General features: G+C 43.7%; 1 protein-coding gene across 1 annotated transcript in view; it reads right to left on the reverse strand.

The window, feature by feature from the left end:
- Positions 1 to 17,574, reverse strand: part of MLYCD (malonyl-CoA decarboxylase) — a 31,101-nt gene extending 13,527 nt beyond the window's left edge. The window contains exons 1-4 of the mRNA XM_069966165.1: positions 16,933 to 17,574; positions 7,736 to 7,848; positions 7,332 to 7,488; positions 4,771 to 4,920 (exon numbers count right to left, since the gene is read on the reverse strand). Of these exons, the coding sequence (XP_069822266.1) occupies positions 4,771 to 4,920; positions 7,332 to 7,488; positions 7,736 to 7,848; positions 16,933 to 17,502 (990 nt within the window). The 5' untranslated portion in view covers positions 17,503 to 17,574. The remainder of the gene's footprint in view (positions 1 to 4,770; positions 4,921 to 7,331; positions 7,489 to 7,735; positions 7,849 to 16,932) is intronic.
- Positions 17,575 to 18,635: the final 1,061 nt, after the last annotated feature.

The raw sequence follows: 18,635 nt of genomic DNA on the forward strand, positions 1-18,635 counted from the left end.
GTACAGGGAACAATAGGCTCCTCCTATTTGACACTATTCACATAAAAAATGATTATCTTTTTATTAAAACTAAGAACGCAGCCAAAGTCAACAAAATGTTGTAATTGCTTTGATATTTATCCAATGGGGTAAACAGATTAGTAAGTGGTCAGGGGGCTGACAGATTCACTTTAGGACTATGTTCACACATAGAATTCCTGTCAGTCTTTTGCTCAGTCTTTTTCCAAACAAAACCAGGAGTAGAACTGACCGGGGAAAATTATAATAGAAAGTTTATGTGTGTTTAACTCATTCCTGGTTTTGGTTGAAAAATTAGTGACCAAAATAATAACAATAGAAAAATACTGAGTGAACATAGCTTCAAGATGCAACTAGTACTTTCATCTACAAAAAACTATATGTTACAGTAAATGTGACAGCTGCAGTTTATGCTCCAAACTGCTGCCAGTATTAGATACCCCTGTTAGGGACAGGGCTGTGCAGTCGGTAAGCAGCAGCTCCGACTCAAACTCCTGAATTTTATCAGGACCGATTCGAACTCAGATTCAAGACTTTTATCAGGACAGACTCCTGCTCCTTCATAAATGGCCAATCATATACCAGGGGAGTTATTTATCACACTGGCTCAGCAGCTTCTCCCTAATGTCCTACATGATCCTGGGCAATTTCTAAGGGAATGAGGAAAGATATAAAAGCAGCTTCTCCTGTGTGTGCAGTGGATGCAGCCAGTCTACAGCCTTCATGTCCTGAACTACTCACAACTAGACTAGATGGAGCAGGTGGTCTTTTCCTGCTGACAATCTTCTATGTTTCTAACTAAATATTCACCATACTTAAAAAAACACTGCTAACAATGCCAGATCACTGTAATATAGAGGTCCGCCATAGTGATATACAGGGGGTCACACAAAGTGATATAGAGAGGGGTCACACATAGTGATATAGAAGGTCACTGTGGGGGCACGCAAAAGCACGCACGCACGCACGCGCACGCACACACACACACACACACAGCCTGCTGCAGCCATAGCATACACACACACCCACACAGCCTGCTGCAGCCATAGCACACACACACAGCTTGCTGAAGCCATAGCGCACACCACACACACTCGGCTTGCTGCGGCCTGCTGCAGCCATAGTGCGCACACACACACACACAGCTTGCTGCAGCCATAGCACACACACACAGCCTGCTGCAGCCATAGGATACACACACAGCCTGCTGCAGTCATAGCACACACACAACTTACTGCAGCCATAGCATGCGCACACACACACACACACACACACAGCTGCAGCCATAGAACACTAAAGAAAAACACACGAATCTTCTCCCAGAGAGAAAACACCACACTGAGGACAGAGGTTATTGCTACACTACTTATGTCTTCTCCTCCTTCTCTATATTACACAGGATATCTTCATATTACACTGCTGCTCATATAAAGTCATCCAGCACCCAGGAAGAGAACAGCACAGATCTCCCCCCACACAATGGACTCTTCCAGCTCAGAAACAAACTGCCAAATAGTGACCGACAACTTTTCCATGACCACCCTTATCTAATAGGGTCAGTGTCCTATTACAATGTTGCTCATAATATATATTTATGATGAAAACTTGTAAAATTCATATCAAAATTCAATTCTACATTTTTAAAAGATTTTTTTAAAGCTGGAGTCGGAGTCGGTACATTTTTTTCCGACTCAGACTCCAGCCAAAACTAGCTCCGACTCCGACTCCAGCCAAACTAGCTCCGACTCCACAGCCCTGGTTAGGGACAGGAAACACATGGTACCTTTTATATACCAGTCTATATTAGCATATTTAAAAAAAGAAAAAAGCTTTATTTTCCAGTGCTAAGTGATGCCTCCTGACCCACTCCCCACCCTCCCCATCCCTGACCCTGCTTGACTGAGAGATGGTAGTGGGAGTGAGGTGGCATTTCAGCCAGCCAAGTTTCAGACATATTAACCCCTTAGTGACCACCCATTCATTATTTTACAGACATCCCTATAGTGCCTTATTCTGACCGGGTCGGAATGAGGTGATGAGAAAACTCTGCTCTTGGCAGTATAACCCGTTACGTGCCACATGTGTTCCTATGAATGCTCATTTATCTGCTAAGCCTAGGATATCAAATGAGACACAAAACTGTTCTTTGCTGGCAGGATTCAGCTGCAGACGGTGATGCCCCAGTCGTATGTTACTGTAATATCCTATGAGCTGCTAATGCACTGTATTCCATCAGGGTAACATTAGGCAATACAAATACAAGCCTCCCGCAAAACAGAAAAAAAAAAATAAAACACCTTCATTTTGTTAACAGCAGAACACAAATGTACTGGGAAAAGCGTTGGAGAGAAACAAATAAAAGCACTTTGTTTGCTGAATAATGGCGAGGAGATTACACATGCATTTACTGAGTGCTGTAATTGGGCAAAATAGCCATGGAAAGAATTACCATTAGTCTCTGCAAATTCCTGTAGCTGTGCTCCGAGTCCTGTGTGTAGCCTGGTAATGGCTGAGAATCAGCCTGAGTGTATGGCATTGTGTTTCATGTATATATACACAAGAGCCGATATAAACCGCAGATGTGGGCTGCGGATCTATGCAGAAGGTTAAGGCATAGGGGTTTGCGTAATTATGGTACAGAACTAGGAGAATTGCTGAAATAAACTAAGGCAAGTGAAACTGCCTTAGAGCCTGTGCGGAGGCAATTTTAGCAAATAGGCATTGTATAATTGAAACATACTGCGCTTTATACCTTCTGGTCAACAATGCTACATGATTATCGAAAGCTGAAAAGTATTTCTCTAAAATCTAGGAGGCTGAATAAGAGTTCTGCAGTTTTAATGGACTATGCTGAAAGAAAGGGGAAGGATTGTCATTACAAACAAACAGGAGTTATTTGAAGAAAGAACTTCCATTGCAATCCCCTGTTATAGTGATATTAATCGCTCCAAAACCTTAACTGAGAGGTTTCCAGCAGTGCGAATATAAAGCTTAATGGGAAAATATCACCTTACTAATGAAAACCTGATACTGCCACAATCTTTTTTCTTAACGTTTATTTTCTGACTGGAGATTTTTGCAGCCATCTTGCCACAGGTGTTTTTAAAAGTATTCAGAGATATGCTTTACAGCAGCCACATGGCCCATAGGAGTCTACAGCCAACTCACTGACTATTGGAGACTCTGCTAGGCATGCCCTTTGATAAACAGAGGTCACTGTGCAAGGAGTCGGAGGGACTGAGCTGTGCCCATTCTCTGCGGTATAACTACAGTCCTGCAAAGATTTAAACACTTACATCCCAGCGTCATATTGATACATGATGCCGGGAGATGTTGAGTCCTCTACGCAGCTCTCAACTTCACAGGGTCCATGGATTACCGACGGTCAGAAGTAGGCCTAACTGGATTTAGGAGACTGACTGCAAGAGTTCACCTATTGGTCTTATGCATTCAAACTGCATCTATGGATACTATTTGTGCATCCCTTTATGTAAAGGGGTATTCCACTCAAACATAAGTTTTGATGTTGTTGCCTACGGTGAGACTAACAATTCATTCCATTCTATTTATTATCTATTCAGTCTCCTTCTCCCAGTTCTCAGCTGCTGCTTTCTGCTGAAAACACAAAAATCTGTTTGTGAGCCTCTCTCTGTCTCAGCTGGTGTAAACAAGTTCCTGGCAGGCTTTATCTGTAGCATTGTAGCTTCTCTGTAATGATGTGAGGATTATTCAAGTTGTTTATGAACTCACTGTAATTAATCCTCCTGGCATTACAAAGAAGCATGAGTTGTGGGGTGTCCACTTAATTCGTATGTATGTGCACGCAGACACACACGCACTGGGGGTCTCTGTGGTCCACATATACATACACACTTAGCACTGCTACATACACACACAGCACTGATGAAAACTGGGGTCATGTATGGTATTCCTGGGGAGCTTTTGTTTTTGTAGGAAGATGGATGTTATGTTCCTTTACATCCAACTTCCTCTCCTGTCTGGCATCGATGTCACAGAGCAATATCTTTAGTATACTAGCTGTCGTGAACACAGACCGGTCGCCTTATATAGGGCTAATCAGAAACTATATCTCTGGGGGGGGGGAAATTACAGCATTATTGAATAGAGTGCTTAAAAAATCTGGCCCACAATTCCCCCATGAATAACATTAAGGGTGCCTTTACACGTACCAGATCTGCAGCGGATTACGCAGTGCGGGTTTGCTGCGAAATCCGCTGCGGATCCATGTAGTGTGAAGGTCTATGAGTTACATATCCGCTGCAGAATTTTTATTCCACTGCGGTTAAGTGACCCGGCCCCTTTGACCCCCTGCTACCCTCCCCCAGCCCGGCCCAAAGCATACATTACCTGCTCAGCGCCGCGGCTGCAGTGAAGCTCCCGACTCCCCTTGCTCCCCATCAGCCAATCAGTGTACTGCAGCACTTATTGGCTGATGAGGAGCGAGGGGAGCCTCACACACAGCCACGGCGCTGAGCAGGTAATGTATGCTTCAGGCCGGGGCTGCTGCGGGTTAAAGGGGCCGGGTCACACATACACAATGGAATGAAAATTACGCTGCGGATATGTAACCCATAGAATTTCACTATACCAGGATCCACTGTGGATTTCGCAGCAAACTTGCAGCATGAAATCTGCTGCGGATCCGGTACGTGTGAAGGCACCCTAAATGCCCCTTCTACTATTTTCACATGCCACACACGGGGTGATTCACAAAAGAACAGCTTTACCAACCTGCAATTCCTTTACTACTCTCTTGATTAAATAATTGCCCAGCTCCACGCCTTGAAGGCCTTGCTGCGTCAAACTAATGGAGTAGAAAATGGCTGACTTGATCTTATTTCCATCTTCAACCTCAGAGGGAGGAATCTCCTTCACAATTGCCTACGAGAGGAAAGAGACAACAATTCACATAACAACATGCATATTATAAAATGAACTTCATTGGAGATAAGACAGCTGTGACATCCCACTCCTCTCAGCAGCTCACAGTATGGTCATTAGTCAGTAGGTGCCACTAAAGAGCAAGCTCCACCCAGGAGCTATAGTATGATTGGATTGATTTTCAGCAAGGAAGAAAAAGGTGAAGAATACTTCGATTCCATGTAACTGAGGAAGAGCTCTTTAATCTAGTCATGCATGTCAAATATTCCTATGTATATAAAAGTCAAGGTTGTGATGCAAATGAGCTCATTATCCATTATTCGTGGCAAATACTATACATTTAGTACCTCAAAATGCTTCATTATTTGGGCAATTTATCCCTAGTCAATAACCGCCCAAGCATATGCACATTTAATGGATTCCTGCTTGCTCAGGGGAGTGGTGTGTACTGTTGCTTTGACTATTTTCTCGCAATTAAAGACATTGCAGTAAGGAGTCAGTGCAGTGATGTTTCCCTCTTCTGATCTCTCCTTCTGTGAAGGTTTGTGACCTCTATTACAATAAAACACTTGTACTCGGCAGTAATTCCCTGGGTTCTGTAGTCTCAGCAGGGACCACACAGTCTGCTCACACCTGACTCAATCCAACTTCCAGGGGTGAAGTCAACGGCTTGGTGAATTAGCGGCACTTTCCTTTCATCATTTTCAAAGGCTTCTTATTAAATCAGAGATTTGAGTGGCGTTTGCTATCCGCAGGCTTCCTGCTGGTGTAATTGCCAAATGTGCAGCAGTTTTATTTTAGAAAATTGAACCTCTTCGTTACCGCTGAATCCTGACAGAAATTCTGAAGCCCTGGCTATATAAATAGATGTATTCACTAGATCTATTCAGTGTACAACATATTGGCTGCCTTCTTTCAGAAAAAGCATCACTCTTATCCTTGGGCTTTGTCTGGTATAGCAAGTTATCTACATTCAATTAAATGGGGCTGGGCTGCAATACCAGACACAGCCGATGGACAAAGGTGGCGATAAAGGCCCTATTCCACCAACAGATCTGACAACAGATTATCTGCCAAAAATTTGCCAAACCCAGGAACAGACTATAATTAGAGAACAGGTCATAAAGGAAAGACTGGATTGCTCCTCTTTTCATATCCACTCCTGGGGTTGGCTTCAAACCTTTGGCAGATAATCTGTCGTCAGATCTGTTGGTGGAATAGGGCCTTAAGTCTAAAGGCCCTTTTCCATGAAACGATTATCGGCCGTATTCAGCCGATATCGGCCGATAATCATCACGTGGAAAAGGAGGCAGAGATCAGCTGACATAGTTCATGTCGACAGATCGTTGAAGTCGCTTGTCTCTCAACATGTTGAAAGACAAACTACTTACATAGCAGCGATCTGCTGACGGCGCTCCGTGGAATAAAAGCGACGGCAGCAGACCGCCGCTATATCCTATGGGCTGCCCGGACGATCAGCGATCACCCTGGCAGCCCCCCGCGGCCCCAGTGAGCGGGAATGTGGAATAAGGCCTTAAAAGAGGACAGACACTTTTTTCATGCAAACCCTTTAAAAGGATTATACTAATATTAAAAGTTATCCCCTATCCACAGCACAGATGATAGCTAGCTAGTTTATGGGGGTCAAACTCTGAAGCTAATATGCCTCCTCTCACCTTCCCTGCTTGACTGACACCTGAAAGACAAGTCCCAAGCAGGGTCAGATATGGGAGGGGGTGTAAGGTGGTGTTACAGCTTGCTGCACTTCAGGGGCTCAGGAAAGCTCTTTGTACTATAGAATAAAAGCATTTTTCTATGTTCTCCAAGCACGGATGGATATATGAAAGGAGGTACCATTCGTCTCCTTGACCTGACAGCTATCTAACAGTGTGGAGCGTGAATTGCAACCGAAAGATTCCCCTTAAGGCATTTATAGGCTATGTTCACACAACTTATTTTATATGATAAGAACAGGCAATATTTGCAATTAACACATCGGCTGTTCTTGTCATAGAAAAATGTGTTGCATTGAAGTCAATGCAAACAATGGCCATTACTCACATAGTGTATTGAACAGCAGCTGTTGTTTGGTACGGCCGTGGAAATAATTGACATGTCAATTATTTCATGCCATTGTGCATTGAAATTAATGGTATTTTCAGTGCAACAACGCCCGTTGAACATAGGCTTAAACAGTAAACCCTATAAAGTATACCAAATAGAAACATAAGAATACAGTTACTTAAATATACTACTTTACCGCTCAACAGGATCATGCTTTGTGCAAAATAAAGAGCCCAAGACGTCCATTAGTCATTGGTGACTGATGGGCGTCAAGGCCTGACAGACCTTGGCAACAAAACACCAGAGCAGAATATCAAAAGAACACCGCAAAACATACAAAAGCTCACCTGAATATTACCCAAGATGTTTTGCATCAGTGCAACATGTAACACGATAAGGGGTTCTCCAGGCATTGCATTATGAGTAAAAGTAAAGCATCTCCGGTAAGGGCCAACTCTGCGTTTCATGTCTGTCCAGTTCCTGACAGGATGTACAGCCTCACACCTGAACAAAAAGATATTTTGTAGAATCACTTTAAATGTTGCTCCATCAGTAACACATATACATTCATTCCCATATACATAGTATTTTCAAATTCTTAATTCAATTTTTAATGCTGCCAGTACTATGGCTTCTACACAACAAACTTGTATACAAGTAATGTGGATTTGTTGGTTATCAACTGCTTCTCACATAAACAGATACATAAAATAGCCAAAAAGAACTAAAAGTAAATAAATTTACTACTTACTCACTAATCTTCTGTAGGACCTCACAGGGAGACTGCCAGGTTATCCTCTCCAGGTTTAGGAACCCTATGGAGAACCACTCAGACAGCATGCCTTTCAGAATCCCATTCATCTCCTAGAAAAATATAGGGGGGGGGGACATTGTTTGCAGGTACTCAAACATCAGTATATAACAGGGGGTATATAGCCACCAGATGATTAAGCCAACACCATCACCAGAAAGGCTGAAACTAGTACCCATACACATAAGTATGCAGATTAAATTCATATTATAATGTGTACAGACTTTTTTTGTACATTGTTAGAGGGCTGCCATCTTGCCTGAGCTATTTTTAACAGCATTTAATGACCTGCTTTACAGCAAGCCCTATGGATGCAGACAATAGACCTGTCTCATTGAGACGAATGGTGAAACATTACGGAGCATACCATGCAACCTTTAGAGAGGTCATTTCACAGGGAGCTGCTGTGCTATCCACTGGTGTCACATGTTGATGTAAAGCCCCTTTTACACAGGCAGATTATCGGCAAGGAACATTGGTAGAAACACTTGTTTGGCTGATAACTGTCCTGTGTAAAAGTGACAGTGATCAGTTGAGGAACAGAAAAATACCCGTTCCTCGGCTGATTGCATCTTTATCACTATCGGCCGTGCATTGATCTGTGTAAATAGGGCGATAGCAATACATTTTAAAGGCCGCACGAACGATACAGTGATTGTTAGTGCAGCCCCATCACACAATTAATTCTGTAGGCAACGCACATGACAATCTCACAGGCAAACCAGAAAGTCTCAGCAAGGGCAATGTAATGTAATAGAATGACATCCAGTTTTCGGAGAACCAGATGCAGCTTTTAAAAGAAAAAACTGAAACGATTGAAGAATACTTTAAGACTTTCTGACATTTACTTGCAAGTTGTTTCAAAGGGACAAAATTCTTTCAGTTTTGACTTCTGATAACCTACCCAACGTTTACAGCCCAGTATTAATATGTCTGCCATTGTGGCCATTCAAATTGCTGTATCCTTAGCAGCAGCCATTGTCCAAGAACTGTAACCCCCCTCCGCCGTCCTGACTGTAAATCTTAACAAGAGTGCGCTTTCTTCCAATTATAAAATCAGCTGGAATTTCTGCAGCCTGAAGACGCAAATGTCAGCGCTTAACCTATTTATCTGCTTTTATAAGGCTGTAACATTTTACCAGCAGTCGTGCGCAAAGTAAAGCGACGGCCGGTCAACGACTTCAACTAAGGCACAATGGGGTGTCAAAGATGTAATTTCAAGGGGTTTCTTTTTTGAAAGAGTTCAATTTGCAAAGAGAAATAGAACAAAATAGAAAAGAAGTTGTTATACACCAATGAGCCATAACATTAAAACCTAAAAGGCCAATATCGTGTAGCTCCCTCCTCCTGCCACCCAAACAATCCTGACGCGCAGAGGCATAGACTCTACAAGACTTCTAAAGATGACCTGTAATATCTAGAACATTAGCAGCAGACAAAAAACACCACCACTATACTCTTAACACTTCCAGCTGGACACCAAAGCAACAGTTTTTCTTTGGGCCCACTAAGGTCTCATCCACATATCAGCATTTCCTTTCAGACCTCACAAAACAGGATCGGTAATGTCCTGGAGAAACCATTCATATGGCATCCATGATGCATTAGTTTCTGTGGATCAAAACTATGATGCAGCATTCCAGAGTAACCCATAGTGCTTTGCAGTGAGAGTGCCTACTTCATACTGCCCGTAGTTCAGGCTTTAAGTGTTATACAGTGCGCCATTCTACACTGTTATCAACACTGTATGCATCTTCATATAGCGCTGCATATGACACCAGGTTATGGAACTGGGAAGATTAAAGGGTGTGCTCCACAATTTTGCCACAGTTTGCAGCAAAAAAAACCTTTTGCATGTGTTATCAGACAAATTTATTGATCAAATTACCTAAAATAATGCATTACATTAAACCAAATTAAACTAAGACTAGACAGTCTAAGGCTAAGTTTACACATATTTTGGTCAGTGTTTTCCTAACCTAAACCAGGAAAACACAGAAATTGAGTAATTCTTTCCATTATAATTTCTCTGTTTGTTCCACTCCTGATTTTGGCTACAAAAACGGACTAAAATACTGTGTGAGACCATAGCCAAAAGATGCCTCAGCCACAGTTAACAATCTATTGCAAATTAGACTGGATTCCAGTGACCACAAAATAATCCGTTCTCAGACTAGCTTCTTAATGCACACCATGAAATCAGAAGCACAGGGAGGTAGGGTACGGCCCCATAGATGTATTTGAGAGTTGCTTTACAGCCTCATAGATGTATTTGAGAGTTGCTTTACAGCTCCATACAACTCAGAGGTTACAGTCATTCATATGAGGCCTTAAAGGGGTTATCTAGCGCTACAAAAACATGGCCACTTTCTTCCAGAGACAGCCCCACTCGTCTCCAGCTTAGGCGGGGTTTTGCCGCTCAGTTCCATTGAAGTGAAAGGAGCTTAAAGGGGTTATCCAGCGCTACAAAAACATGGCCACTTTACCCCCTACTTTTGTCTCCAGTTCAGGTGCGGTTTGCAATTAAGCTCCGTTTACTTCAATGGAACGGAGTTTCAAAACCCCACCCAAACTGGAGACAACAGTAGGGGGAAAGTGGCCATGTTTTTGTAGCGCTGGATAACCCCTTTAATTGCAAACCACTCCTGAACTGGAGACAAGAGTTGTGTTGTCTCTAAAAAGAAAGTGGCCGTGTTTTTGTAGCACTGGATAACCTCTTCAAAGATATTTAGACTTAAAAAAAAAACATGCTTTTTTCCAGAAACAGCACCACTCTTGTCCTCAGTTTGGGTGTGGTCTTTTAGCTCAGTTCCACTGAAGTGAATAGAGCTGCACTGCAATACCCCAAACAACCTGAGGAAAGTGGTGGTGGTGCTGTTTTTGCAAGAAAGTAGTTGTGCTTTTTCTAATCCTGGCTAACACCTTTAGGCTATGTTCACACTACGTATATTTCAGTCAGTATATGTATATTTCAGTCAGTATATATCAGTCAGTATTGCAACCAAAACCAGGAGTGGATTAAAAACACAGAAAGGATCTGTTCACACAATGGTGAAATTGAGTGTATGGCCGCCATTTAATGGCAAATATTTGCTGTTATTTTAAAACATCGGCTGTTATATTGAAATAATGGCAGTTATTTACTGTTATATGGCGGCCATCCACTCAATTTCAACATTGTGTGAACAGATCCTTTCTGTGTTTTTAATCCACTCCTGGTTTTGGTTGTAATACTGACTGAAATATACTGACTGAAATATACGTAGTGTGAACCCAGCCTAATAGTGCAGAAGCAGCCCCCATGTTATAGAAGCCTTTACAAATTCAGTACAAACCACCTAGCGAATATTAATGAGCCTTTATGAATATTAATGAGACAAATTGTTAATTCAGTAAGCAGCGGAGATTCAACACGCTGAATTTTCATCACCGTCATTACCATAGATACATTTCAGCAAAATAATTTTACATGAAATCTAGTCTTCGTTAACATACCCTAAAATAATGGTTATTCCTTCTTCCTGTTATTTTGCCTCTTTGGAAGAGTTTAGATCAACAGCAAACTGAGGAAAAAAATGTTTTCCATTTCATGTGTGCCTGGCCTCAATTAAATGTGAATAGATTTAATTGTATGTACCTTGGGGTGCTTTCATATCAAGAGGCTGCCTTCTGAAAGGAGATAAGGGAATGGAAAAAGACAGTTTCCAAATGCAAATGGACAGGGAACAATACAAGAAAGAGATTATGAGAGTTCAGTAGCGTAAACAGAAAAAAAATACCTGTATGCCAACTCCGTTCTCACATTGTGCTAAGAATTGATTCAAAGTAAAATACACATACAAGAAGCCAGCAGCCTGCCGCTGCCACTTAATGCATTCACATTTCCTATTAGCTTTACCTGCACCACATTGACCTCAGCAATATTGTATCTTGCTGGGAATGAACAAGCCAGCCCTGGAAACTTAGTTATTGCTAGGCATACACAACAAGCTGGAAATGATTTAGCAGGTTGTTTGGTTTATTTTGTTCTGCAGGAAATAAAAGCAGTGAACAGGTCGCCTTTTTAGGGAGCAGAATGCCCCTGTTTGGATGTTAATGCGCTCAGCTGTTATTTCTGGTGCACAGTGACAATTCCGCAGCATTTACAGGCTTTAGAGCATTGGAAGAGACGACTAACAGGATTTATTCTGGCTTTAAAGGATTCACAGTATTTTGTAGTAAGTGCTGGGAAAGTAAATGCTGTAACCATTAAGTTATTGTTTGACAAGTCCAAAAAAATGTTCTTACCACAAAGTGTGGGATTCTGAGCAATTGGCATAGGAGCTTAGAATGGCCTGTCATATGGGAATCCATAAGCAAAGGTCACCCCTTAAAGCTTTGGGACTAGTGTGTGTCCTTGGTGAGGCAACCAAACTGGCATATGGAGCCTTACAAGCTGTGCACTGCTCCATGGGAAAAAGGATGCAGCATAGCTCGTATCCAGAACTTGCTCCACAGATCAATGTTTGACCCTTGAAGAGCCTTATAACATGACTGGGGAATGTATGCCAAGCCAGAATCTCCACCAAAAGGGTAGCTCCTCCTCATGGTAGAAGTTATGGCTTGGCATATAATCCCAATCATGGTATAAGGATTTTTTTTAGGGGTCGAACATTGATTTGAAAGGGAAACTACCACCAGAAGTTGACACTGTCATCGAGCAAGTTCTGTTCCTTCTGGAAATTAATAGCATGTTTGCATGCCCATGAAGAGAAGATAAAAGCATTCATATAAGCATACTGTGTCCAGCATCAAGCTGAAAAGGACATTTGAGAGGGGCATGCTCTTTCTTCTATTGACTTCAAAGAGATATATTTCAACTTGTTATCGATAGTATAGCGGACAACAAGCTGACCCCCCGAGGGGTCCAATCACTAGGAACCTGTGAACGGAAATAAAATTGCATCTGGAATTAGTGGTGCGCACTGTGGCCACTATTTGCAGCCAGTGCTCCATTCATTTTTCTATGGGGTCGGACTGAGTTTGGCAGTTAATTGTTATCCACTACACCAGTGATTTTCAACCTATGTGCCGTGGCACACTAGTGTGCCGCGACACATGGTCGGGTGTGCCGCGGGGAAAGTTCCCCAAACTATGGTGCCCCTGTAAAACAGGAGAAAACAATGGGGGGGAGAAACAGGGGAGAGAAGCAGGGGGGAGAGAAACATGGGGATGGGGGAGAGAAACAGCGGAGAGAAGCAGGGGGGAGAGAAACATGGGGATGGGGGAGAGAAACAGCGGAGAGAAGCAGGGGGGAGAGAAACATGGGGATGGGGGAGAGAAACAGCGGAGAGAAACATGGGGATGGGGGAGAGAAACATGGGGATGGGGGAGAAACAGGGGAGAGAAGCAGGGGGGAGAGAAGTTTGGTGGAGAGAAGCAGGGGGGAGAGAAGCATGGGAAAGAAAAGCACAGGAGAAGCAGGGGGGAGAAGTATGGTGGAGAGAAGCAGGGGGGAGAAGTATGGTGGAGAGAAGCACAGGAGAGAAGCAGGGGGGAGAAGTATGGTGGAGAGAAGCACAGGAGAGAAGCAGGGGGGAGAGAAGTTTGGTGGAGAGAAGCAGGGGGGAGAGAAGTATGGTGGAGAGAAGCACAGGAGAGAAGCATGGGGGAGAAAAGCACAGGAGAAGCAGGGGGGAGAAGTATGGTGGAGAGAAGCAGGGGGGAGAAGTATGGTGGAGAGAAGCACAGGAGAGAAGTAGGGGGGAGAAGTATGGTGGAGAGAACCACAGGAGAGAAGCACAGGGGGGAGAAGAAAACAGGCCCAGGTTTCACACTGAGTATAAATACATTTAGAATCTATATTATTAACTATATGTATAATATGTACTGTTTTAGTGTCATTTTGTGCCATTTTGGTTGGTGGCGTGCCCCGGGATTTTTTAAGTATAAAAAGTGTGCCGCGGCTCAAAAAAGGTTGAAAATCACTGCACTATACTATGGATATGGAATAACAGGTTAAGATAGAAGTGCCCCTTTAGGGAATGTGCACACTGAGAAATCCGAGTGGATTACCCGCCGTGGATTCCGCATCTCACCCTCGCGTGCATCTCCGCCTGTGCCATGGACTCCATTCTATGCACAGGTTTCTGAAAATCTCCTTTACAGTGCTGGTACTGTAGTACCCCGTAGATTTTCTGCACACAAATACATTGCAGAAAAATGCCATTGTATCTGACCTCATGTGATATTGTCCTAAAGCAGCTGCCTCAAGAGGACAATCCCTTTCCATTTATCTTATAAGGGTATAAGAACACTATGGAGGGGTCTAGTCCCCCTTGGAGGCAGAGCAGAAAGGCGCACTGGTGAACCCAGCCTTTCTATATTGTTCTGTAAGTGGAACAGAATGATATATACATATGTATGTAATGCCCTTCTGTATTACATACAGAACACTCAGCATAATAAGTCCCCAAAGTGCAGAAGCAGTGATGTAAACAGCTAAGATGTAAAGCACAAGTGAACAGCTTCCCCCCTGATGCTGTGGAGCAGGAACAGAAATATATTACAGCCGGGACATTTCTATTTGCCATCAAGTTAATTGCTGGTAATGATTTCAGTTTCAAGAGCAACTACGACTGAACAACGTCCCTCAACACTTGATACCCGATTTTCTGGAATTTGCCCTTTGAAGAAAAAACATCTCTTACGTTAGATGTAATGATCTCTGCTGCGTTATGTGATCACTCCAACTTAAGATGAAGAGGCACAAAATGCATATTTTACTTTAAGTTAGTTTGCAGAAACAATGAAGAAAACTAAAGATTATGTCCTTGAAATAGTTTAAAAAAGAAAAAAAAAAGTCCTTGAATTGCTGTCAGTTTAAAATGTGCCTACTGCGGAGTTCTAGCTCTTCATCGAAAACTAGGCATGTAGTAATACATTCACCACATACTCCAAAAGGGGACTGTCTCCTTAACTTCACAGGGGGCATTTACCAAGATGTGATTCTAGCGTATGCCACAGAAAAGGGGAAAATTCTACACCAGCCATATCCCCTGCTCGCCAGGGCCATACATGTTGAAAGTTTTTATGACAGTGACACTTCAACAACAAAAAAAACTATTCTTTTTTTACAAATTCTGCAACTATTTTTAAAGTGACTGTACCACCAGGCCCAGGCTGAAGCACTGGAGGCGGGCCGACCCACCCCCAGTGGGAAGAAACTCCAGCCCCTCCATGACGTGACTCCATTAGAATCAATGGAACCCTATCATAGAGGGGCGGGGGTTTCCTCCCACTAAGGGTGGGTTGGCCCGCCTCCAGTGCTTAAGCCTGGGCCTGGTGGTACAGTCACTTTAAGATGTTCTCTACCCATTTTATTTTGTTACACCAAATACTATTATGTGCTTACTTTGCAAACCAGCTGCTTTGTGGAACAACAACAAACCAAAAAATAGTTGGATAGCTCATCAATAGCTGGCCGGTGGGGTGTCAACATACGATGAACATAGTTTGTCTCCATTCATTGTGCAGCGGTGGTGATATGCAGCTTAGCTCCTATTTACTTGAATAGGAGTTGAGATGCAGTTACACATCGCAAAAGCTACACAATGAACAGTGACAATCTCCGCTTACTGTGTATTGTGGTGCTGAATAGTTAATCGACGCGGGTGCTAGCTGTTGGCTAATGCTAAGGAAACGTGCTGCTATGGCTATATCCATGTTTTCCAGGCTGCCTTAGGGCTGCATCAAACTTCTGCAGCCACCCCTAATCAAATGCCGCACCCTGGATTTCAGACAGACCTGAGCGTGCTAAAGATTCGCTGATCTCTACTAGAGCACCTTAAGGAAGAAAGCTAAAGTATTGCCCTTCGATTATGATGCTCTGAGCCTCCTACCATACATAGATGCATAACCGGGACTCTAAAATACACAAACAATTCAGATTTTTACAACTTTCCTTTTTCTGCTTCATTCCATAACTTTCAGTGTTTAGGAACACAGTGTACTAATTTCATGGAAACTCTTGCTAGGGGCCTTTGCCATTATCAAGATTAAATGCCTATTTAGAAGCAGCCTACTGAGTTATAAAGTGCAGCTCATGCGAAGGTGAACATTAGAAAGAGCACCATACTGTGACCAACAGGTTAAATTGCCCTTTAATGGTCCATTTACTGCAACATCTAACACAAATAACTGTTTAAAATATTCATAAAATATGAAGCAGCCAGAATACAACCCGACGGATTAGAAAAGAAATGATTAAGGACTTGCAGATATACAGTACATCAGGCTGCCAACCTGTTGACTGATAAATCTGATTCACAGCATAGATCACTTCATATACCCTCATACATGTCAGTGGGCACGATATATGGAGGGTGCTATGTCACTAAGGTATACAGACATTCTGTATTTAGAGCTACAACTGTGTATGATACATGCAGGCACTAGCACTTTCACCCACCGATATCAACTCCTCACTGAGGGGGCTACAGCAGCCAGGGAGAGGGATTCTGACACTTTAGCAACAGAAGTTCATGTGCTTAAAGGGAACCTATCATGATTTTCATGCTGTCTGAAGAGTCATTGGGGTGGTTCCCCAGCTGTTCTCCCTGCCCCACCAGCCTTGATTGATTGATCTTTCCTTGCTTGGGAACAGGAAGAGACCTATCAATCAGGGCAGGGAGAAGCAAGTAAGAGAGGAGATACACTGTTACATCCATGGGAGTTTGCATAGTAACAACCCATACCTGCATCCAGTGACAACACAGCCCTCATCCTGTGGAGAACAAATGGTTTCTGCCACATGGTCATGTATCACCCTCCTTCCAGGGGTATTCCTTATACCGCCAGTGATGCAACCCTAATGATGGTGCCCATCTGCTACTTCCTGCATTAGAAACCAGGTGAGGACTGCACAGTGACCTGAAGCCCCAATGACACTTGGATAGCTCCCATAGCAGTGGGGCACTCTTCTTCCTATGCCATCTATGATTCCATGCCACACGGAGACAATGCCCCATGGTGTACCCACAGATGGGTGTAAGAATATGCTGTGGCCAGAAAGTGATATGTTGTTGCCATGTGAGGTTATCATATGCTATGTCACCATTTGTAAACAATACCAACCAAAAAAGTGCAAAAGCTCTTACCCTAAGATGCGGAGCGTCTGCCACCTTGGCCGTCACTCCCTCTACTATGTCAGATCTAAGGTCCACCAGAAACTTCATGCCCCCTTCCATCCTACTGATATGGCTGAAGAGCACTTTGTACTGGGGGGTGAGGTAGTACCTCAGTCTGTCCTCCACCTGCATGACAGTGCCCAGATCCCTGTTCTGCTGGGCCTGCACCAGCTTGCTGCTGAGTTCTGCCACCTGGGCATGATCCACCCCATACTCTGCTGCCAGCTGCCCCAGCAGTGCCACCCTCTGCCCCTTCTCCAGGGACTTGTAGTGGTGCATGAAGTGTAAGCTCTGCAGATCCGGGGGTGGGGGGCTTTTCTCTTTGGTCTCATAGGGTGGCAGAGGGGGCACAGACTTGCTCAGGATGTCTTCCATGGTTGCAGGCATTGAGCTGACCTGTCTACAGGAGATACTTAAGGGATCCAAGGGCAAGTGCTGGCACAGCGGTCTTCTTCGCCCGCAGCCTCCTGTAATTACACCGCTGGCAAGAGATGCCACACGCTGTAGCCTCAGAGGCTGCAGGAAGTGCGCCAATCGCATGATACAAGGGTGAACACTGAGGATCACACAGGGTAAACTTGCCAGGATGGTCCTTCCGGCTTACACTACTGACGTCACGGCGCAGAGCAGACAGCCAATGAAACGGGGGGTGTGGTGCGCGTCAGTGGCTGTAAGGGTCAGCCATCTTGGATGTGGCGCTTTGTATAAGAACGTTGACACAAAGTTGAAACAAATATTGCGATTGTGTCGGACGAGTCGTGATGTATAAACGTCTTACAGTAAGAGTCTCTGTGTCGCCCACAGTAACCATTGTTGCTATGGGCAACAAAGAGAATCTTACAGTAAGCCAGCTGGATAAATCTCATTTTTTTACTTGCCTATAAAGACTGGGGTTCAAAACAGTTGCTCAAAGCAACCAATAGGACTCACGCTTGCATTTAATCACGGAATGTTAGAAAATGCAAGCATTGCTCTGATTGGTTGTCATTCACACGTCTCTCATTCTTGTTTAGAAGATTAGAAAGAACTAGCTGGTGGGTCTAGCTGAGTCAGACTGCTGGGCCACAAGACAAGAATGGGGGCAAGTGTGTTCTGAGTCCATGAAACAGCAGCCTCCTCTCTATTCATTCCCTAGGGGACCTCCCAACAGGGGCTTAGCTAGGATTCACAAGGCCCCACAGCAAAAAAAATTAAGGGGCCCCCCTCCCCTACGCACAAACACAAAGCACAGCGCATATATATACACACACACATACACACACACACACATATATATATATATAATTTTTTCCTTTTCTACTTGATTGCAGCAGGAGAACAGAGGTCAGAGGTTATCAGTGCAGTGAAGCAGAGATCTCTGTCTTCTTCTTGTTAACCCTTTTGTGTGCTGCAGCATGTAAGTAAACATTGGGTCACTTACACATTGCTGTACATAAGGGGTTAAGCAGAAGGACACACGCTCTTACCTTCTTCCCCGGGCCCCCCTCCTGCACGGGCCCCATAGAAACTGCCTTCCCTGCCTCTATGGTAGCTACACCACTGCCTCTGAATATAGGTGTTGAACCCTGAAGTCTAATAGAAAGTGAAAGGAGTGGTGGCTGAGCACGCTCTATGCTGCTCTATCTACTCAGGGAATAAGACACCTCCACTGTGTTGATGGAGTGATCAGACCC

Source organism: Dendropsophus ebraccatus, chromosome 4 (assembly GCF_027789765.1).
Source record: "Dendropsophus ebraccatus isolate aDenEbr1 chromosome 4, aDenEbr1.pat, whole genome shotgun sequence".
NCBI classification, from domain to species: domain Eukaryota; kingdom Metazoa; phylum Chordata; class Amphibia; order Anura; family Hylidae; genus Dendropsophus; species Dendropsophus ebraccatus.